The sequence below is a fragment of the Argentina anserina genome, chromosome 1 (genome assembly GCF_933775445.1).
Source record: "Argentina anserina chromosome 1, drPotAnse1.1, whole genome shotgun sequence".
NCBI classification, from domain to species: Eukaryota; Viridiplantae; Streptophyta; class Magnoliopsida; order Rosales; family Rosaceae; genus Argentina; species Argentina anserina.
This window is the reverse complement of record NC_065872.1, coordinates 7,727,195-7,751,287: the sequence shown is the minus strand read 5'-3', so window position 1 is coordinate 7,751,287 and position 24,093 is coordinate 7,727,195. Positions and strand designations below refer to the sequence as shown.

Sequence of the window (24,093 nt, the reverse complement as noted above, 5' to 3'; positions counted from 1 at the left end):
ATCTTCTCAATAAGACATTGGACACGTTTCCAATCAACTATGAGGTTCAAGCTCATACGTACCGCACTCATGTAGAGGAAGGGAAGATCCGGTCTTTTGCCGACTTAATGGCACTCTTAGCTAAGAAGGAGAGACATTCTGAGATTCTCCTCAACAACAACAATAGACATGTTGGCACTAAAAGAATTTCTACGCCACAGGCTAACTATGGGAAAGCTCTTAAGCAAAAGAATCAATCAAGGAACGCTCCATATCAGCACCAAAATAACAACTCTCGTAGTGGGAGGCAACAAGGCCGATCTCGGCCTCGGTCCAATACATGGACCCGTGATGGTGGCGGCGCCGCACCCTCAGGGGGAGGCCGTCCCCGTCCCACACTCCAAGGAGGCCGTGCACCTCCTAATGCCTCCACTTCCGGTAATGGCATGTCTCCATGCTTCAAATGTGGCTCCTTTAAGCACTTTAATCGCGATTGTCGCGCTAGCAAAGAGATGATCAAGGCTTACTCCGCCTACAAGAAGTTTCTACAACCCGAATCGAATCATGTGGATGAGGACCATGAGATCGAGACTCACCATATCTCCATGAAACCCGAGCCCCTTGCTTCTAAAGCTAGGCCTCCGGTTGCTACCATGGATACTCCCGACTTTGATTAGTCGTTTTAGCTTCTTTAGCTTTATGATTCAAGTATTGTTATGGCCGACCGCCATTGTTATTTTCATTGACTTTGTAATAGTCTTTTGATTTTGGAATTAGAAGTTTATGTGTGATGTATTAAAGATTGGCATTCAATAAAATTTCTCATTTCTTGCTTACAAGACGATCTTTTTGAGAATTTTATTTATCCGACACTTAGCATGATGATCAACGTGTGCAACTCACGTGGTTTTTAAATTGGACGCTTTTGGGTCACATGGGACCCTAATAGCACTACATTGTGAATTTGGAACTTAAAATTCGGAAAACGAACCTCGGAACGTCGAAAAACGACGTCGTTTTTCCTTGGCCGGCCCCGGTTACTATTCCGGCGTTTCCGGCACGTTTTGCCGGCGTATTCGCCGTCTTCCGGCCATTTCCCGGCGTTTTCCGGCACCGCCACTCGGCTCCTGCCGGCGTCCCCTGTCGGACCTGAAGTCCCGGCCTCCATACCGGCCAGTTTCGACAGCCGCCGGCCGGTTTTTCCGGCAATAGGTGCCGCCGGTTTTCCACCGAGTTTTTCGATGATTTTTCGTCGTTTTCTCGTGATTCTTCCGGCATATTGCAGCAGCCCCTGCTGCCACGTTTTCCTCGTCCAAAATTCACCCGGTTTAGAGTTCTTTTGACATGGTTTCCCGGTTTGTTTTTCCGGTTTTCTCCAAGTCCGTTATATGCACTCACCGGTACTCTTTGTGTGTGTTTTCCACACCATTATTGGATGGTTTCTACCACCCTCGTTTACTCTTTGGTATTTCACTGCTTCAATACCATGATTTCCAATTCTTTAGTTGAAGAATGTAGTACTATTGCCATGTGATACATTCGATGGGATCGACCTTCGTTCCGATTCCCTTTCTTACAATATCCTACGGCGTATTGTATAGAATTGTTCCCGTGTCGCTGACTCTCTTAATTGTCATTTTGTAGATGTCCCGCGGTGAAATCGAATGTCTAGCTGATTGCGGAACCACCCACACTGTCCTACGGCACAGGCAGTTGTTCACGGATCTAGTGTTTTCGACTTCTTCGATGACTATAATGATTGGCTCGAAATCCATCATTCAAGGAAGAGGCACTGCTTCTTTCATGTTGCCTAATGGTACGACTCTTAACGTCGTAGACGCTCTTTATGCGCCGAAGTCTCCCCGCACCTTGCTAAGTTTTAAGGACATACGTGCCAATGGTTTTCACCTCGATACTTATGTTGAGAATGGAGAGGAATATCTTTGCGTTACCTCTGAGAAAGCAGGCCATCGCCGCATCTTAGAGAAGATGAAGAGTCTTGGGAATGGTTTGTATCTTACTTCCATTCGGATCTTTGAATCATATGCGGTTGAACGCAACTTTTGTGATTCGGACTCTTATATGCTTTGGCATGCCCGTCTCGGGCACCCTGGACGTGATATGATGATTAGAATTCTTAAGAATTCACATGGTCATCCATTTTTCAAGTCCCGGAAGCGATTGGAGGATCACCTCACCCGTGCTCCGCACGGTGAGGCCGTGCCGACCCATGCACTGCATGGTGAGGCCGAGCATGCCTCACTCGGCAGCTCCACGGCTTTCATGCCGTCGGTGGCGGCATCCCCTCCTTCACAGGAGCTTGTGATGCCTCCCGTGCTTTCACATGCCTCCATGGCAATTTCTGATGCCTATCGCTCGTTTTGCAAAGCTTGTTCTCTTGCTAACTTTCAAGGAAGTCCTTCTTTTGCTAAGGCTTCAACCGAGAACATTCCATTCTTACAACGTATCCAAGGTGACATTTGTGGACCTATTCAACCAGAATGCGGACCTTTTCGATATTTTATGGTATTGGTTGATGCATCGACGCGTTGGTCACACGTCGCATTGCTATCCACAAGGAATGATGCATTTGCTAAGTTATTAGCTGAGATCATCAAACTCCGGGCTCACCACCCCGATTATCCTATCAAATCCATTCGTTTGGATAATGCTGGAGAATTCACCTCCAAAACTTTTGATGATTACTGCATGTCTATTAGGATCGAAGTTGAACATCATGTTCCTCATGTTCATTCACAGAACGGTCTAGCAGAGGCTACCATCAAGCGTATTCAGCTTGTTGCTCGGGCAATGGTTATGGGTACTAACCTGCCGGTCTCTGCGTGGGGATATGCAGTGTTGCATGCAGCGACACTTATTCGTTTCCGACCCGCGGCTAACCAAGTGTTTAGTGCGTACCAGATGGTAACTGGTTACGAACCCAATATTTCACACTTACGCATCTTTGGTTGCACCGTTTATGTGCCTATTACGCCTCCGTTGCGTACTAAGATGGGTCCTCAGAGACGATTAGGTATCTATGTTGGCTACAATTCCCCAACGATTGTCCGCTACTTAGAACCAACCACCGGAGATCTCTTTACTGCAAGATTTGCAGATTGTCACTTTGATGAGACATGCTTCCCGTCGTTAGGGGGAGATGGGAATGTTATCATTCCAAATGAACGTCAGGAATTGACGTGGTGTGTCCCCACTATGTCTCATTATGATCCCCGCACTGCTCAAAGTGAGTTAGAAGTGCAACGCATTATTAACCTCCAGAAAGTCGCGGATTCGATGCCCGACGGCTTTGTAGATATTGCTAAAGTGACGAGATCAAACATACCCGCTGCGAACGTACCGGCACGGTTGGATGTCCCGAAATACGGGCGTGGAAGACAAGCTCCTGGACCTAGCAACGTTGGCACCACCCCTGACAGTGGGACGGAGGCCGACGGCGGCACCACCGTACGCCGTGGTGTTGCCGGCGCCCCTTGTGGCGACGATGCTGAGATGGCCCAGCATGGAGCAGCTTCGGCCTCGGCTCCTCAAAGAAAAAGGGGAAGACCGATAAACTCTAGGGATTCAAAACCTAGAAAGAAGCGAATGACTAAGGCACAGCGCGTCATCAACGATGAATCACCATCGTATGAAGTTGTCTCTGATTACAGCTATGTCCATGAATCAACTCAAGTGTTTCCGTGGGACGCTATGGAACCTTGTTTGATGCCAGAGAACAACGAAATCTCAGTGAACTACACAAGTGAGCAGTCGGTCCGAAACCGAGCCACCACATGCATTGATGACGTTTTCGCTTAGTCCGTCGCACTTGAGATCATATCTGAAGACGACGTTGAACCTCGCTCTGTAGCTGAATGCGAACGCAGAGCAGATTGGCCGAAGTGGAAGGAAGCAATCCAGGCAGAACTTGACTCATTAGCGAAGCGAGAAGTCTTCGGAAAGGTTGAATTGACTCCAAGAGATGTCAAACCTGTTGGACATAAATGGGTCTTCGTTCGTAAGCGTAATGAGATGAACGAGATCGTGCGTTATAAGGCAAGACTCGTGGCGCAAGGATTCTCACAACGACCTGGTATTGACTATGAAGAGACTTATTCTCCTGTTATGGACATCATTACCTTCCGCTACCTTATTAGTCTGGTAGTGTCCGAAAGACTAAACATGCAGCTTATGGATGTGGTCACAGCTTATCTCTATGGGGATCTTGACGCAGAGATATACATGAAAGCTCCTGAGGGACTACCTTTACCTCCATCAAGTGCCTCCAGACCACGGAGTGCTCATGCAGTCAGATTACGTCGTTCGTTGTACGGGTTAAAGCAATCCGGAAGAATGTGGTACAATCGGTTGCATCAATACTTGGTGAGAAGGGGTTACAAGAATGATGAACTATGCCCATGCGTGTTCATACGAAAGACAAATTCCGGATTCGTTATCGTTGCGGTCTACGTTGATGACATGAACATAATCGGCACTCTTGATGAGATTGAAGAGACCGTGTCTTATCTGAAGTCGGAATTTGAGATAAAAGACCTAGGGAGGACGAAATTCTGTCTCGGCCTTGAGCTTGTGCATAGGGCCGACGGCATCTTAGTGCATCAGTCAAATTACACGCAGAAGATGCTTCGACGTTTCAATATGGATCTATGCAGTCCATTGTCTACTCCCATGGTCGTCCGAAGTCTAGATATCAAGAAGGATCCCTTCCGTCCTAAAGAGGATGATGAAGACGTTCTTGGTATTGAAGTTCCATACCTTAGTGCGATTGGGGCACTATTGTATCTTGCTCAATGCACTAGACCGGACATATCTTTCGCAGTGAACTTATTGGCTAGATTTAGCTCCGCACCTACGCTACGTCATTGGAATGGAATCAAGCATTTGTTTCGATACTTGAAAGGTTCCCTTGACATGGGATTGTTCTACCCCTATTGCAGAGAGAACACCGCCACGGTATCTCCCCACACCACCGCCGTCGCCGACCCCGGCCTTGCCGCCGTACGCCGCAGCGACGCCGCCGGCCGCCATGGCGTGGAGACCGTGCGCGGTGCCGAGAGCAGCCACCGGTCCCGTGCAGCTCTTTCCCCCGATGCAAAGACTTCAAACAACTTGTTAGTTGGTTATGCCGACGCATGGTACCTCTCTGACCCTCACAAGGCTCGTTCTCAAACCGGTTATGTGTTTACCATTGGGAATACGGCGATATCTTGGAGATCCACAAAGCAATCTCTTGTTGCTACTTCTTCGAATCACGCGGAGATCATCGCTCTCCATGAAGCAGTGAAAGAATGTGTTTGGCTACGATCACTTGTTCGCCATATTCGTGATTCTTGTGGATTAGTCTCTACAACTGATCAACCTACGTGCATTTATGAAGATAATGCTGCTTGCATAGAGCAGACGAAGTTAGGTTTCATCAAGGGAGACAACACCAAGCATATTTCGCCTAAGTTCTTCTACAACGTTCAACAACAGAAGTTCTTGAATGTTCAGATCAATCAAGTGAGTTCAGAATCCAATGTTGCGGATTTGTTCACCAAGTCTTTGCCTAAATCTACTTTTGTGAAACATGTGAAGAGCATTGGCATGCGTCGCTTATCGGAACACTAGAGTTTGGTAGACTTCAGGGGGAGTCTACATCACATGTTAAGATCCTTAAGTAGTTGGTGCGTTGTGCTCTTTTTCTCTTCGATCAAGCTTTTGTTTTACCCAAGAGGTTTTTGTTTTGCTTGACAAGGTTTTTACCGAGGCAACGATGTGTGCACCATGCAACCTAGGCATGCGACACAAGGGGGAGTGTTCCGGGAGAATTACTATTCTACCCTTGTGTGTGTCTTAGCCTAATAGGTTTCCTGTTAGGAGATAGATTAGCATCTCCGTAGTAGATTAGGACTCCGAATCCTACGGGATTGTGGTGTTGTAAATGCCTATATATAGGCCCCCATATCATTCAATAATATATAAGTATTTCATCCTCAAACATTATCGAATATAGTTTTAAAATATTATTATATTAGTGCTTTCAATTTTAAACATATAATCGTTGATTCGATGCATTATATCTGAACCCCCCCCCCCCCCCCCCCCCGATAAAATCCTGATTCCGCCCCTGTTAGTCAACTTCTCATCGGAATATCAACAGTTCACTGGTGGCTGGCTGACTGTTTAGTTACCAATTTTATAAGAATTAGTCTCTGAATAGGGAGCCATAATCCATTCTTTCAATTTATTTCTTGATTTTGTCCCATAAAGATAACAAAAATATACAAGATTAGCAATAAAAAGGCTTCACGTTGAGATCTGGGTGTGCTGCATATCCAATTTTATTCATAGAATTAGACTCATGGCATGGCAAGATCTGTTTAAACATTATTCTATCCACTTCACACAGTCGGACCCGAAATTAATTAGGTTATAGTTGTCCACAAACTTCAAGAAATTGTAAGATAAAAGAGAAATTAATAGATAGGATCGAATATTTTACGAGTGCTTCTGAAACAATGAAAGCAGAGTTGCGAGTTCTCCGCGTGACACTAATATTCAGTTTGCAACCAAGCTTCTTCTTTTTTTTGTTATAATGCCAGTATATTCATTACATATGCAACCAAGTCAAGGCAATTTCTTCAAGCAGCCTCCTTAGATTTCAAAGGCATATCAATATAGTTCTGAGGCATAAGATGAATGATATGACGAAACCAAGTGATTTACACTTATCATTCATCATTCCTGAAGTCACAGAACTTAAAACCAGTAGGTTTCCATCGATGTTTAGGCCTGATTTTCGAACATTACGTATTCCCTTCACTGCAGGGTTGATTAGATCTGCTTTTGGCGGCCACCTAGGCGGTCCACGGCGATCAAAATCAATGGACTTTTAGAAATAAATAAAAAATTTAAAACGCAGTGGAAGTAAAAACAATTCATAATGAAGATTTTATTTCAGATGATGATACGGAAGATGAGGAAAGAACAATATATATTGAGTGTGAATTCGATACTGAAGAAGTTAGTGAAAGATTTAGAGAAGAAGAACTTAAGATTTAGTCTTGCATTTGTTTTACAATTTATCTTTTGTTTCAATATTTTATATGAACTTTGAACTTAAGTACTTTTGAGTTTAGACTATTTTAAAAATTAATATTGAGCATTATTATATTTTTTTAAACATATACATAATTAAATATTTAATAATTCGAATCCGCCTAGCCGTCTAGGCGCTAGGAGGTAATTGTCCGCCTGTATACCACCTACCGTTTTTTCGAACCTTGTGTGATAGACTAACAAGATGTTGTCAATTGGATAGATCAATTGTTCAGGAATCCCTTCTCCTTCAGGCCTTCAATAGTGTCCTTCAGAGTTGAAATGGATAAAAACCAATTCCAAGACTTTTTGCTTTCTCCTTGGATACTTGAAACTTTAGGTCAGAAGAAGCAAAAGAGGATTGTCATCCTGACATCTGCCATTAATGATGAAAACAGAAAGAAAGAAAAAAAGGAACAATTAGAAATTTGCCACATTTATCAAGTATTCTAAGAGCACCCGCACCGGCAAGCAAAGGAGCAGGTGGTGCTCGAGCATCGACTGGGACCGGGAGGTTTGTTCGAGCAAACCGATTTTCGATCTCGCACCGGACGAGAGGTGCTCACCCAGTCAACCGGGACGGTTTGCTCACCCCTCCACTCGAGCAAAGTTTGCTCCAGCGATTGCTCAACTGCCTGGCGAAGCCCACAACACGTGAGTAACGTCAGGCGCAGTTTAATTTTTTTTCTATTAGGTGCGTGCATTGCACGTGCCAATAAAAGATATAAAAATTAACGAGCCAATAAATGGCTGACACGTGGCTTACCGAATGGGCCAACAGTTTAATAGATCTGGGTCTTCATTTTGAATGAGAAATTTCGATCAAATGGTCAGAATTAATAGGCAACTGTTACTATTTGATCGGAACGGATAAGAACTCAAAAAATAGTAAAACAAATCCCAAAAAATTTCAAAACTCTCCCAAAAATTTGCCTATAAATACTACTTCAATATTTTATCAACTCACACCAATTTGTGGACAACAAATTTCACATCTTCCTCCATCTCCTCTCTCATTTCGTTTAGCATTTCTTTTCCAAAATAATGGGCACCCATTGGCTTCCTTCCGAAGATTTACAAATGTGCATCTCTTTTTTCCGTCATAGCATTGATGAATATGACGATAACAAATAAAAGAAGGACAAATTGTGGGAGACAATTCATGCCGATTATATGCAAAATTGGGTGCTAGCACCGGGTGAGAAACCTCCGAATGAGCCGAGGACCCGAATTGCGCTCGCTTCCCACTACAACAAGTTCAAGCTACTCTTGCAAAAATGGGGCGAATGTTTGGCGGCGTCACGACAACGTATAGCTAGCGGCATTTCGCTAATGGACGAAGTAAGTACATTATTTTATCATATATTATAATTTTTATTTGATTATATAAATTAAATTATGTAATTTATATCTAATTTATTTAAATATGTAGCATTGTTTACATTATTTATTTTAATATATCTATTTTTTTACATTATTTGTTTTAATATATCTAATTTGTTTACATTATTTGTTTTATCCATTTATTTAAATTATGTAATTAAATATGTACCTAATATAAGTTTTTCACATCAGGAACGACAAGCTCAATCATGGAACTATAATGCCAAGAAGAAAAAGTTTACACACTTTGAATGTTGGGAAGTGGTTAAAGATCATCAATCTTTCGTTGCGGTGCTACTTACTATTCCATCTCTATATACAAATAGTTACCATGGTACTCCTTCCGCAACTGAATCATCTCCAAGACTCCAACCATCAATTTGGATGACGACCAATTGAATGAGACACCTCAAAGCAACACGGCAGCTCCATCGAGTCTACCTAGACCAATGGGAACAAATGCGGCAAAGGAAGCTAGGCGCCAAAAGAAACAGGGTAAAACTCCTATTGAGCAACGAGTTGAGATTTTGCATACCATTGCACGTGACCAAACATCATGGCATATGAAAAGGCTAGCCCATAATGGAAAGTGAGCTTAATTATTACGCAAAGTACATAGACATTTAAAAGCGGAAAGAAGCAAGGGCGGAAAAAGAGTTACGATTGAATAAACAAGAGAATGACACAAGGATCATGACAATGGATTTGGAGGCTATGACCCCAATCTCGAAAAGCTATTTTACCAAAAGAAAACTAACAATTCTTAATAAAGGATAAGCTAGTGAAGATCAACCTACCGATGAAACATATTTGGATTGTTATCACCCAAGTCGCGTGCCATTTCCATAGTAGTTATAGTATTGTACTAAGAATAAATCTGCGCTTAGCTCATCATTTTATGTAATTTAAATTTTTGAGAAATAAAATGCATTTTATTTATTAAGTTGAAATTAAAATACACATTAAATTAAAACACATACTTAAATTAAACACAAGCTTAATAATTAAACACACATCACGAAAACACACAATAAAACATATTTAAAGTATTTCACTGGTTTCCACCCTCCAAATGTGTTTCACCAAAGTCTCTCTGGAGCTCTCGATGGATGTAAGAGGATTCAATATCGGCAACAAGGTCGTGAAACCGTTGTATATTAGCTCCATCTCTACTGATTGGCTCAAAAAGAACTTGATTCCCTTGTGCATTCAACGGCCCCTCATAAACCCGGAAAGCCCTCGATGAGTTTTGCAAGTCTTCTTCTTCTTCTTCTTCCTCATCCTCTTCCTCATCATCCACATACTCTTCCTCAACAATCATGTTATGCAATATAATGCAAGCTAACATGATGGTAGTCATTACCGATTTGTGGTGCAATGTACAACTATGATGTATAATTACCCATCGAGATTGCAAGATGCCAAATGCCCTCTCCACATCTTTACGGTATGCCTTTTGTTTCTTTGCGAATAGCTTATCTTACGGCGTCTGGGGATTAGAAATTGTTTTGACAAATGTAGAGTACCTTGGATATATTCCGTCAGCCAGATAATAAGATGTGGTGTACCTCTGTCCGTGGACTTCGTAGACGACAGTTAGGCCTCTTCCGGCAAGGATCTCTGAGAACACATTTGATAGGTGGAGCACATTAATGTCATTTTTAGCTCCAGGACACCAAACAAAACTGTGTCATATCCATGTATCATATGAGGCCACTGCCTCTAGGATAACCGTTGGGCAACCCTTTCGCATCGAGTATGCCCCTTGATAGGCGATTGGGCAGTTCTTCTACTCCCAGTGCATGCAGTCGATGCTTCCAGTCATACCTGGAAAACCTCGGCATTCGCCTTTAGCTAGTAATAGCGTGAGGTCTACCGGTGTTGGACTACAGAGGTATCTTAGACCATAGAGATGAACCACTTGGCTGCAAAACTCCTTCATACATTCCAGGGTAGTCGATTCCCCCATCCTTGTAATTTCAGTACACTGATATGCGGCTGACCCGTACGCTAGCATTCGTAGAGCCCCGGTAATCTTTTATTGGGGAAGTAGCCCTAGCAAACCAGTGGCGTCTTCTCTTTGATGCCAAGACCGGTCGTGGTTGCAGAGGTCCATCATGATAATGTTGAATCAGTCTATGCTCATCCTATACCTCCGGCGAAAGTCTTGAGCGTCGAAGATGGGACATTCGATGAAGTAATCTTCCATGAGATTGCGTCCCCTAGATAGCTTCTGACGTGGCTTATTTGGTTTTTTACCGTGACGTGAACCGCTTGGTCGTGTTGATTCATCATCGTGTTGTGCTTCCACCATGACCACCTGATTCATGAATGATTGCTTCATATCGTCATCCTCTTCTTGTTGACGTTGTCTCCGCCTGAAAAAATTGTGGAAGCTAAAAGGATTCATCAGAGTGATGAACAAGGAAATGTTGCTAAGTGTTTAGATTGAAGAATGAGTTATATGCTTCGATTCTTCACAATGGTGTGAGTATAGAATGAGTGATATATTAGACGTTTTATAACAAATTGGTCGAAAATCTTACCAGAAATCTGGTCCAATTATTTTACTCGAAAATCTTATTGGAAATCTGCTCCAATTATTTTACTGATAATGACACGTGGCAGTGACACCTGTCAATTCTCTATTAGTCGAAAATCTTATCAGAAGTTTCGGATAATATCGAGCCGATAACGACATGTGTCACATTATTATTGGTTGTAAATATATCTGGTAAAAAAATTTAATCATTTCACAACAAACAAAATTGAATTGCTCAAGCAAATTGTGAATGCGTGTGTGAAAAAATCAATTTGCTTAAGCAAAATCATTTTATGGTGCGGATGCTCTAAGTTTCTAATCAATGTAAATTTTTGTAAATTCATCATATATGAAAGGTGGCTATGCACATTGACACGGGTCACATATAACTATGTCTCTGATATATAATAATATATTTTGCAGCCATATGGTCTTGCAACTCAATGTGTCTGAGCATACAAATAAAGATTGAAATAAGTTTATGATGAGTTAGGTTGTGACTAATAGAGATAGGATTCTGACTTGACCATTGGGGGTGCTGTAGTGTTCGCATCAGATATCACGTATGTTATGTCGTCAGACTACAAGTACAGACAAGACATTTACACACGATTCAACCTCACACGTACTGACGGAATAAAATCTGATGTCCCTTTTTTCTTGTCTCTCTCCATGTTTCTCATTAGTTTTCTGAAATGTGTCCTTCCATGTCACCCCATTTAACAGCTCTAACAGCTCTTTCACATCGTTAGGATGATGAGAAAATTCATATATTTCCTAATAATTAATTAAAAATAAACCAATATTAAGGTTGAAGAAAGCGAACCCAGATATGAAAGTTCTTATGATTCTTTGTTCCATTGGTAATTAAGGATGTAAGAAGAGATTTCGATTGTTGTTATCTTAGAGAAATCAGAGAGCTTTGTGTTCACTCATGCGTGCAAGCTATCCGCAAATTAATATCTTAGATCTACAAGAGTGTTGTTTATGCTCACCACCCTCCCAGATTAGATATTTTAAGTTATTCTATGAGATGGGCTTTGCGAAATGATTTGAAAACTTTGAGCTTTGGAAGGTTTTGAGGTCTTCTTGCATAAATAGTTGAGATTAGTCATGAAATTGGGGCCGTTGGGTTGTTCACTTGTTCATTTGTGCAAACTCAATTTCTGTTTTTTCCCTTGGTTCTGACTCATGGTTGATTATTTACTTTGATCCACTTCTGTATAAGAAAGAAAGAAGTGTAAAATTAGCAACTTGATTGAGTTTGTAAGCCAACTTCTGAGTTTTCTTTGTGTTGTCAGTTATTGTATGCCCAGTTGCCCACATCTCCAAATCTGTCTTTGATGCAGTCAGAGAAGCAAGAACTCATCTTTCAAGACAACGACTAACTTGGGAAGCCGTAATATCAACAACAAATATATATTTTCTCATAGCAACGTGACGTTGTGAAAGAGCTGTTAAATGGGGTGACATGTCAGTAAACTAATGGGAGACAGGGAGAGGGACATGAAAAAATGGACAACATATTTTCTTCCCGAGGATCCAAAATGTTGTCAATATGTCAAACCCTTGAAAACAATATTTCCCATATAGCATAAAACATATAGTAGGATAAAGGTCTGATATTGGTTTTCAATTAGATGGTTACCTTAATCAATCTATACACACTAATGTCCTATATATAATCAAGTAAACATACACAATATCCTCTAATTCATCTCTCAATTCCCTCAGTGATTCACGCCAACACTCCCCCTCAAGTTGGTGCATACATATTCAATCGTGCCCAACTTACTAAGTGAATCATAAAAGGCATTTTTAGACACTCCTTTTGTAACCATATCGGCAAGTTGCTCTTCTGTAGAAACAAAAGGAAAACTGATGATTTTTGCGTCTAGCTTCTCATTTATAAAGTGACGATCAACTTCCACATATTTTGTACGATCATGTTGCACAGGATTCTGGGAAATATCAATAGCTGCCTTGTTGTCACAGTACAGCTGCATATCACATTTAGGCTTAATACCTAAATCTTGTAGCAAATTTCTAAGCCATAATAATTCGCACACTCCTTGAGCCATACCTCTGTATTCTGCTTCAGCACTAGATTGAGCTACTACTTTTTATTTCTTACTCTACCATGTAACAAGATTACCCCCAACAAAGGTAAAGTACCATGATGTAGATCTCCGATCTGTTATATTTCTAGCCCAGTCTGAATCCGTGAAGCCACAAACCTCAAGGATATTATTGTGATTAGAGAACATTACTCCTCTCCCTGGAGCTGATTTTAAGTACCTCAAAATCCTTACAACATCATCCATGTGGTCCACACTGGGATTATACATGAACTGACTCACTACACTTACTGCATACGCAACATCAGGTTTGGTATGTGATAAATAAATCAGGCGTCCAACTAGCCTCTGATAACGAGGTTTTTCAGTAGGCACTTGATCTGTATATTCTGCTAACCGATGGTTCTGCTCAATATGAGTATCAATGGGAGTGCAATCCAGCATACCGGTCTCTGTTAGTAGATCAACGATGTACTTCCTCTGACACAGATAGATACCATCACTTCCCCGGGTTACCTCAATGCCCAAGAAGTACTTGAGCGTACTTAGGTCTTTCATCTCAAACTTTGTGACTAGCTGTTTATGTAATCTATCCACCTCAACAGTATCATTCCTAGTAACTACCATATCATCAACATATATAATTATGGATGTTACAGTCCCTTGTTGATGTCTGAGAAATAATGTGTGGTCTGAATTACTCTGTATGTAGCCAATTCTCCTCATGAATTGTGAGAATCTTCCAAACCAAGTACGAGGTGACTGTTTAAGACCATACAAAGACTTTCTCAATCTGCATACAAAGTTACTTGGAGAAGCGGCCGCATATCCCGGCGGAAGATCCATGTACAATTCTTCAGTAAGTTCTCCATGAAGAAATACATTCTTAACATCAAACTGTCTAAGTGGCAAGTTTAAGCTAGCAGCACAAGAGAGTAATATCCGAATAGTGTTTATCTTTGCAACATGTGCAAATGTCTCATCATAGTCTATATCATATGTATGGGTGAACCATTTTGCTACTAGGCGTGTTTTATACCGGCTCACTGACCCATCTGGATTATGCTTCACTGTAAACACCCAACGACATTCCACAGTCTTCTTGCCATGTGGTGGAGATACAAGCTCCCAAGTATTGTTCTTTTGTAATGCTTCCATCTCTTCCTCCATTGCTTTTCTCCATTTTGGATCTCTCAATGCATCATGCACTTTGTTAGGTACTGATACAGTAGATATTTGATTCACAAATTACTCATATGACTTAGATAATCTTTTGTTAGATATAAAATTTACCACAAGATACTTAGCTTTAGCCTAAAGGGTAGGTTCTTATTTTTTGTTGGCTGACCCCGAGTAGACCTATTTGGCAAGACATATTGTCTACTATTAGCCCCAATAGAATGACTAACCTCAGATGAGTGATCTTCTGTACCAGGAGAGCATTGGTCAGGTGTATAAAAAACAGAACGAGAGACATGAGAGGGGCAGTTGTGTTGTCATCCTCTGGTACCTGAATCTCTAGAGTGACTAAACCGGAATCACCCGGTGGTGCCTGTATAGCGGACACATTAGTAATCTCAATTGATCATGTCACCATATCTACTGGTTTACTGTCTCCCCCTCTCTATGATACAGCTCTTCAAAATATGAATTCTCCCCCTGAAGAGTAGAATCGGAAGAGGGAAAATAATCATGTCCTCAAAAAAAGTAACATCCATAGTGATATAGTACTTCCTGATAGGCGGATGATAGCACCAGTACCCTTTCTAATGTCCGCTATACCCAACGAACACACATTTAACGGCCTGGACATCCAACTTAGATCTCTGGTGTTTTAGAAGATGGACAAAAGCAACACAACCGAAAACATGGGCAATAAGATTATAAAAAGAGGGTAAGGAGACATGAGATGCAAGCACCTCATATGGAACTTTTCCCTGAAGGACACGAGAGTGAAGACGATTAATGAGGTGGGCGGAAGTTATGACGGCATCACCCAAAGGTATTTGGGCATATGGGTACTAAAAAGAATACACTGAGCCATGTCAAGTAAATGACAATTTTTCCTTTCAAAAACTCCATTATGTTCAGGTGTATAAGGACACGTTGTTTGATGAACAATTCCGTGTGTGTTAAGGAACTCCTGAAAGACATGATTCACATATTCCCCCCCCCCCCATTATCAGAACGAAGAACTCTAACTGTGGCATTATATTGTGTTTGGACAGTGGTATAGAAGGCTTAAAAAGCGGGAAAAACCTCATCTTTAGTTTTGAGGAGAACAATCCATGAAAGACGGGTGCAATCATCAATAAATGACACATAATATCGCATTCCTGACACAGTAGACACTTTGGAGGGTCCCCAAACATCAGAATGAATTAATTCGAAATAAAGAAAACATTTATTAGAAGTACTAGGGGAATAAGTAGATCGATGACTATTGCCCAAAACACATGTCTCACAACGTAAAAGTGACTCATTGATACTAATAAACAAAGTAGGCATAGATTTTTTCATAACACTAAAAGATGGATGCCTTAAGCGACGATGCCATAACCAAACTTCACTTAGCTTGTCAGAAGTGGAGATTAAAACGGTCTGAGACTGTGCCCCTGGTTTCTCCCCCGCATATGTCTGATCCAGATGAAACAACCGACCCTTCTGATACCCCCGACCAATTAACTTCCCGGTGAGAATATCCTGAAATATCACATACATAGGAAAAATGTCACAGAGCACTTAGTGTCAGCGTTCAATTGGGGAACATATATCAAATGATGAGATAAAACAGGTACATAGAGCACATTGTGAAGCTCTAGTGTGGGAGTAATACGAACTGACCATTTCCCTAATATGGAGAATGCCTCACCATTAACATTAGTAACATAGGGTACTGGTGGAGGAGACAATACGGTAAAATAAGATTTGTCATAAGTCATATGATCAGACGCACCCGAATCAATAATCCATGTATCAAAACCAACAAAGTTAAAAATATTTAAAGCCATACCAATTTTGCCACGACCAGCTATGCATGCGGTAGGTATTTCTCCGCCTGATGTATGATGATCATTTTCAACCACACCATAGATATCGGGTTCCTGGACGAATTGAATAGTTGTTTTCGCCTTCGGACGATAATTAGGCCGTTTAGGCCGAAGGTGTGGATACAGCTTCCAACATGTCGCACGAGCATGGTTAGTATCATGACAATAAGAGCAAGGATGGCGGGGCTGATTCCCGAAGCCTAGTGGTGGTCCTCGCTGATGAAGTGGCATGCTGAAGGGGTGGTGCTGAAGATCTAGCACGAACAGTAAGGCTGGAAACTTCAACTTGTGTCTGATGAAGGCTCTCCTGGTGAGATTCATCCTTACGGATATATGTGAAAGTTGTAATTAGGCTAGGGGGTTCGGTCTATCGGAGCAATTCCCTTTTCACACTGTATGTTTGGCATTAAGACCTTTCAGGAAATGGTAAACTCGCTCAAGCTCCTTCTCACGTTGGTACCAAACAATATCCTCCTGATGTTTGATGATGCAAGGACGTTTCATATCAATCTCAGCCCAAATATTTTTTAGTTTGGTGAAATATTGCGCCACCGGTTTCCCATCTTGTTACATCGCCAAAGCGGTGCACATAAACTCATGAACATGTATGAAATCAGATTCATTAGTATATAAATCTTCAAGTGTCAGCCATATTGCTTGCGCAGTGTCACATGCCTCCACCAGATCAATTATTTCTTCATTCATAGCTTTCCACAAGACGGACATCACAAGACCATCATCGTCGTCGCACTTAGTGTAGGCAATAATATCATCTGCACTAGATGCCGTAGTTACTCCGGTTACATGCCTCATCTTGTGCATGCCTCGAAGATGAGCCGCCATAAGTCGCTTCCATTTACGAAAATTGGTCTCATTGAGTTTAGTTCCCCCAAAGGACCCACTGTCAGAACTCTTGACAGATACTTCAAATTTCAGAATATCAGCTTCTTCTCCAGAACCCATTGAAATGGAATTTGAAAAATCAGGAATTATACAGCGGAAACACCAAAAAACTAATATAAACATGTCTTGGGTGCACGTGCATTGTCGGTGAACCTACACTGACAATCAAGACTAGCAATTCTAGGGCGAGTCGGGTCCGGTTCGTCTGGATCGGGTCGGGTCGAATTTGGGCCAGGCCGGGCGGGTCGAAGCTGGGTGGGTCAGATCCAAATCCAGAGCTCGGCAGCGGCGATTTCAACGGCGAATGCAACGGCTTGATGCGGCGGCTCTAGTGGAAGATAGTTATGTCGCAGGTGGAAAGCTTGCAGCGGCAGAAACGAAAGGCAATGGAGAGAGATGTCGCCGGCGCTCGTCAAGGCGTCGAGGAGATCGGAGACCGGCGGCAATGCAGTCCCTCGAGGAGGAGCACGTCGGGAGATCGGGTGAGCACGTCGGGAGTCAGGTGAGCTGAGCTAATCGGCAGGGAAGGAGCGGGGACGAGTCGGGTAATCCGACTGTATGTTGCAGAGGTGCAGCTTGCTGACGTCGCCGAACCGCAAGACTTGTGGCTTGCTGACGTCACCGAAAGGCTGTGCTCCGAGGCAGGGTGGCAGCAAGCTCGGCTGACGAGCTCGCACCAAAAAACTGCAAAAAACAAACCCAGGAAAAAACAGAGCACTACTCTGATACCAAGAGGAGAAGTATATTATACTGCCTTAGGCTGTGTTTGGTACAGCTGGGCTTATAAAAAAAAGCTGGTTTATGCTGATTTTTTAGAATAAGTGGCTGATAAGTGAAGTAACTGACTGTTTGGTAAACTGACTTATATAAGTGGCTGTTAGTGACAGAAGCTCTGTCAGAGCGTTTGGTAAACTCAAACTGGCTTGTGCTTTTAATTTGTCAAGTGACCAATTTGGACATGTAAGATAATTTTGGGTCAATTTTAGTTTAAAAGAATGCTTGAAAATATGACTTTAATTGGATAATTTTAAAATTATCTTAAACAAATATATTCCTATATTGATAACATAGTTTTGATTAAAATCATGTAAATACATAAATACTCATACACGCACATCCATCAAATTTTGAGCAATCATGTTTCGTAATGTATCTATTTCTTGTGTATCATGGATATTTTGTTATTGATTTTGCTCTTCAACGTCATCATTATCTTCCTCATCTCCACCATTTCTTGAGGAGATATTAAAAGGAAAATAATAAAAGGAATGGCTTGAGAAGTCAACATTATAAACTATATAAACACAAAGTCCATACAAGGACATAAAATAAAAAATAAACATCAATTGCATGCAGTACAACATTCACTTTAAAAGAATGTGAGATCATGACATAGCCAAACAAGTACAATAAAGATTACATGAGTATCAATGTCCAGATCCACCTCCTGTGCATTCACTGATGCCAATTCATAGTTTAAGACCAAGAAAGTAAGGCACGTATCCCATTTTCCGCTCACTCTTGATGCAACTGAGCAGGCTATAAAAATGAACATGTAACAGTGTAATAAAACTTTCATGCAACACTTGTTCTCTGCAATTTTGTACTCAGAAATCTGAACTGTCCAAATACAGTAGTTACCACAATCAACTATACCTAGAAAAAATGGAATTTAAAGGAAATTACAATAAACTTCTAATACAATACCATCCCACACCCAAATACTAAGAGACCGAAACAAGTAGGTGACCATCAAAGGGATCCTTTTTTTTTTCTTCTGTAGTACAAATATGTATATAGCCTAATAATCATCAGGGAAGAAGAAAAAAAATAGAATAATCAATTAGTGAAAAGTGCTTTCAACAACATGAAGACTAATACAAGAAGATCTATTTAAATTGAAGGTGGAACTGTAAGTTTCTATAACATTTCATTTCGACTACTCTAACAAGGACTAGTTTTTAGTAGGTATACATCATACGAGACCTCCACAGAAATGCAATAACAACTACATAGTAGTAACAAGTCAAAAAAACTCGCTCTTCCTTAAGAGTTAAGAGTAAGAAGACCATCTCCGAAAAAAAAAGCTTACTTGATGATAGTCCTGCAATCCCAGTTTTTGAACATCTACAGGCGTCATAAAAGGCCATGACCACTTGTGCTGAGTGATCTGCAAATTGCCCAAAAGAGATATATTAACTAGATAAACTCCATTTATATATTACTTGTCACTAAAATTCTGCATACCTCAGGTTTCCGAGTGGAGAGTATACCAACCAAAGACGACTTTCCAACATTACGAGCTCCAACAAGACAAAGTGTTGATGTCTCTAGATCAACTACATGCATTTGTCTCAATATCTGCATATATAAATGGTCAAAAAAGACCAAATTCCTAGAAAAATGAACTCAAATACTCAATCATAACACGACTCGATCATAACACAATGGAAGAGAAATCATATCTTGCTTAACTCTGATTATTTCTAGATAAAATCTTTGATCAATAAAGAGCTAATCATTAAAGGTTTGAATCATAAGGTGCAGGTTTTAAACGTTGTAAGGAAACACATAAAGATCAGGGTTCTATCGACAAAGAAATCAAACATAATGGAATTGAAGACACTAAACCAAGTCAATGATATTTGATGCATAAAAGAATCATATACCCATTCAAACATTAACCAATTACCCAAGAAATTATGATCAGAACCAACAAACCTCAATATACACATAATCAAGAATCATACTGCAAAGTGCAAACCAAACCCAACTCCCACCATCTCCAAGATTGATCAAAGAAATTTGAAACTAAGATTGCTAAATTACTAACCTTCAATCAAATTGCCAAGACCCATTGCTTGATTTCGAATCTTGCCCATTTTGTTTGACATCTATTGTTTGATCTTTTCTGGACTCTAATATATTGGTCCTCATTGTTTTTCACTTTCATTTGCATAGGGGGCTACCATCTATCATGCATCTATATACGAACTCTGAGCCAGAGTTTCTGATAGGTACGCAAAATAATTCTTTACCATATTCCTATTCCATACAAATGCATTCTTTTATTTCACCAATTCATTCATATCTTTGGACATATTGCAACGCCAAAATGAAAACATTAACCATTATTTTATCCTAAATTTTCTCAATTGTCTTTCTAAATCTTACCAGAAATCAAAATAGAAAAGAACCCTAGTTCGCAGGAAGCATAGAGCTTGAGAAAACAAGAATATAACTAGAAATCAAGAACAATTAGTGGATTAGCAGAAACTAACATGTGAAATGAAACCAAAATCACATACGACCCCGTAGCAGACTCGGGTAACCATGGACGAGGGGGAAGATAGAGGCGCGCCTATCAGATTATGGAGGATTTACGTCGTCCACCGAGAGGGGCGAGATATCAGAGAAGAGGAGAAGACCAAAGAATTGAAAGAGGAAAGGCGTCAAAAAGAAAGACATTGGGTCGTGTAATTAATTCAGTTTCACGAGAGTACCCACTGGAATTTTGAAAGTTCATTAATTATCGCTACAGTGTTCTCCGCATCTCCACAGCTTATGGCTTCCAAAAGGAGGGTAACCCCTACTTATGCTTTTGCCCTCTAAAAGTCGGAGCTTTTCAACGAAGCGACTTATTAAGATGTTTACCAAACACAAAAGTGGGCTTCACTTATAATCACAGAAGCTTAAAAGCTTTATCAAACACAGCCTTAATCAATCTATACACACTAATGTCCTATATATAATCAAGTAAACATACACTTTATCCTCTAATTCATCCCTCAATTCCCTCCGTGATTCACGCCAGTAAAACTGGTATTAGCAATGGCATTTTGTATTTTACCTTTCCGGAATCTGCAAAGTGGGAAAAAGTTGACGTATAATCTCTAGAACCTCAGAAATATGTGCAGGATGGCTGACCAAACAGTACCTTCCGGTAGCTGAAGGAATTTCAAATGCTTGAATATGAGCAGAGGCAACATCTCTAACATCAATGAATCTGTAATTTGACAAGGGCACTGCCTTGCCTATTAAAAAGGGAAACAAAATCAAATGGTACCTTGCAGCACAAAACCTATTCAATTCTAGCTATCCATTATTGTTCCTCTAATTAATTAGGCAAGGTGGATAAGCATAACTGCAGAAGTAAGTACCAGTGATGAGGTTCAGAATCATCTCCACCGTCAAATTAATGGCTGTAAGAGAGGTCCAATCACAAACCCTGGATTTATTGAAACCAAGTCGATTCCATTTTCTTCAGCAAATTTCCAAGCAGCCTCCTCAGCTAAGGATTTGAAAAAGAAGATACCAGAGCTGTACATGTGAACGGGAAGTTCATACAAAATTCTAAATGCATTCTAAACTATGTCTTATGCAAGCATAATACCTTGATTTCAAATGATTTTACATGAAAGTACTGGAGTCAGATGCATCAATGAAAAACTTCCAGAAGGTGAAACCTGGGACAAGCTGAGGAAGGAACCTACTTACCTTGTGCTTTTCAGCAATAAGTGGATTTGAATACCATGTTTTATCTACTACCACATCAGGGGTAAGACACTTTCCATTCATCATTACTGAAGCCAGAGATGATGTCAAGACAACTCGCTTGACCATTGGAAACTTTTTGCAAGATCTCAGAACATTAACCGTTCCCTTCACAGCTGGGTCAATTAATTCTGCCTAAAGACATGGAGACAAATGCTCATTGAATTGTCAACATTAATAAATATTAAATAAAAGAAATTGACCCTTAGTTATAAGATGCACTCTAAGAAAATACAAACAAACGTTAACAATAATAATACAACAAAGAGGTACAAACTGAAAACTGAAATGTAGAACAACCGAATCCATAAATTCAATTAGTTTTGAGTGTTTTGCAGACAGATCAGAAGACTTTTTTGGAAACTATTCCCAGTCACCTATAAAATGACAAACATGAGAAAGAACAAGCTATTTGAAATATTAAGAAAGCAAGAATTTAACTAATTGCTACTAATGGAAATGCTTATCTTACAGATAAGCCAAACTGTAGCGAAGTGATAATCAGAAGTTAGTAACTTCTTTAGTTGGCTTATGCATCTTTTCTTTAAAAAGGCAACAATGAGCCTCAACTAGTTCTCTAGAAAAGTAATTACGGCTTCCATTGATAAGTTCTCTCCACCTTTTTGTTTTTTTTTTTAAAATGCACTAGAGCACAATTTGATGTTCCTACGAGCTGGATCAACTAGTTATGATTGAATTTACACATATGGGTGAACGAACATTATATAAGACCCAGCCAGTTGAGAGAATTGCAATCTAGATTAACAACTAAATTCACAAACTCAAATAAGCTGTACTGACAACATCAGATTCATTTTTAGGGAAACTACTTCAGACAATGTCTTTATGTTTTCAATGAGAAGATGTTACTGCAAAATGATGAAAAACTCCACAAATCAGTCAAATTGCATATCAGTGCATGCCAAAAAAATAAAAAGGAAAGTACTTTCGTTGGTTTATAAGTCTTTTCTTGAAATTCTAATTCAATATGTAAACTAGCAAACCCAGCCTCCTATAATTTTCTACTGGAGTGTTTACACTTAGTCTTAGATAAAATTTCTTAGTCAGAATACTAAACAATATGAAGGAAAAAGAAAAATTTAACGCAATTAGCAGTTAAGAGAATGGTAACACATTTGAAGTACGAACGTAATTTAAGAGATGAACCTGTGCGTTGCTGATTGATGAAAATATTACAGGAGATGCGGTATGGAAAACACCGTCACATCCATCAACCACAGGATCAAAAGATCCTTCAACAAATACAGCCTTTCCTTTGCTCCATCCAGTTTAAGCAAGTGTTCTGTTTTCTTCGGATTGTCTGGGCATACACAAACACAACTAGTGAGTTGAATTGAGAATGTATCAAGCACATATCAATAGACAAGTTCAAGTTTCTTACTTTCTTATCAAGAACAAGAACATGCATAAGGTTTAGGCTAATATGAGCTGAGGAGCCAGATGATACTTGGTGAAAGATTTGGTCTAACAACTCCAGAAAGCTTAATTACCTCATATCTGGTATATATACATCTCTGAAAAAAAAATTCATCTTTTATAGCTAGATATCTCCTTTTTGTTTGAATTCGGGAGCCAAGATGTGGGCTTCTGACTTTTTGGGACAAAATTTTGGAATGGAGATAAGCTTCCATACCAATTTCTTCAAATTTAATTTTGGGTATGCAGTTAGCTAACAAGGCTAAAGCCTGCCTTGTCAAGAATAAGTAGAGGATTTTAAGAACTAAGCTTTGAATTAATTCTGAGCTCTTCATAAAGTAAACAGTGGAAACAAACACTTAGTCCCAGAATTTGAAAACTGAACTCACTTGGGTCGCGAACAGTGACTTTGACAGTATAACCTCGTTGAAACAAAAGCTTGACCAGCCATGATGCAATGTAACCAGAAGCTCATGTTACACACACAACTTTGCTTGCTCCACTCATCCTGACTCTTTCTTCTGTCAAACTCAGTCTCTGCTTGTGAGCCATTGAGCCTAAAGCTTTTGCTCCAATAATAGCTGACCCAGCCAATAGAAAATCGACAAGTGTCTTTCTTTTTAAGTACCATTTTAAGGGGTGTGGGACTTTGTTACCATGTTGCTACATTCGTAATGACTTATGCTCTAACAAATACTTAGATTTAAATTAAGTTATAAATTTAAAGTTTAAAAATTTAACGAAACACTATTTTCAGAAACTTTTTAAAATAGCTGGTCTTTTGGGAGATGCCCCAAGGCAATCATCCACCATAGACAAAATCAGACGTGCATATATACTTTACTCAGTTTCCTGACCTCGAAGGTTAGCATTACACATCATGATCGATTCAGTTATCAATCAGATATGCTTGCAAGAATGCAAGCTGATAGGTTGTATTTGGGGGCCTGAGAGATAGATGGAGAGGAGTTTCACGGTTTGGAGAGGAGGGGCGGTGGAGGAGTCGATCTCATTAATGACAAGCGGGTAGCTGTGTGGGAGGAATTTTAGGCAGTGTACTCTAACA

General features: G+C 40.4%; 1 protein-coding gene and 1 pseudogene across 2 annotated transcripts; both read right to left on the bottom strand.

Moving 5' to 3' along the window:
- Positions 1 to 7,304: 7,304 nt before the first annotated feature.
- LOC126800959 (phenylacetaldehyde reductase-like) lies at positions 7,305 to 23,534 on the bottom strand (annotated as a pseudogene).
- Positions 18,507 to 20,897, bottom strand: LOC126797448 (uncharacterized). Of its 2 annotated transcripts, none has more exons than XM_050524079.1 (4): positions 20,318 to 20,897; positions 19,284 to 19,397; positions 19,129 to 19,206; positions 18,507 to 18,837 (listed from the first exon to the last, which is right to left on the bottom strand). In XM_050524079.1, the coding sequence occupies exons 1-4, from the start codon at positions 20,369 to 20,371 to the stop codon at positions 18,709 to 18,711; spliced, it is 375 nt and encodes a 124-aa protein (XP_050380036.1). In that variant the 5' UTR covers positions 20,372 to 20,897; the 3' UTR covers positions 18,507 to 18,708. The 2 variants fall into 2 exon arrangements, with proteins under 2 accessions (XP_050380036.1, XP_050380043.1); XM_050524086.1 differs by having other exon boundaries at positions 18,537 to 18,575.
- Positions 23,535 to 24,093: the final 559 nt, after the last annotated feature.

Excerpts from the sequence above, each read along its gene's own strand:
- LOC126797448 (XM_050524079.1), bottom strand. The coding sequence starts at position 20,371 with ATGGTTACCCGAGTCTGCTACGGGGTCGTATGTGATTTTGGTTTCATT. Across the intron at positions 19,398-20,317 it reads ATTTTGGTTTCATTTCACAT|ATATTGAGACAAATGCATGT; the intron begins GTTAGTTTCTGC and ends TTATATATGCAG. Across the intron at positions 18,838-19,128 it reads GATTGCAGGACTATCATCAA|GCTATATACATATTTGTACT; the intron begins GTAAGCTTTTTT and ends GATGATTATTAG.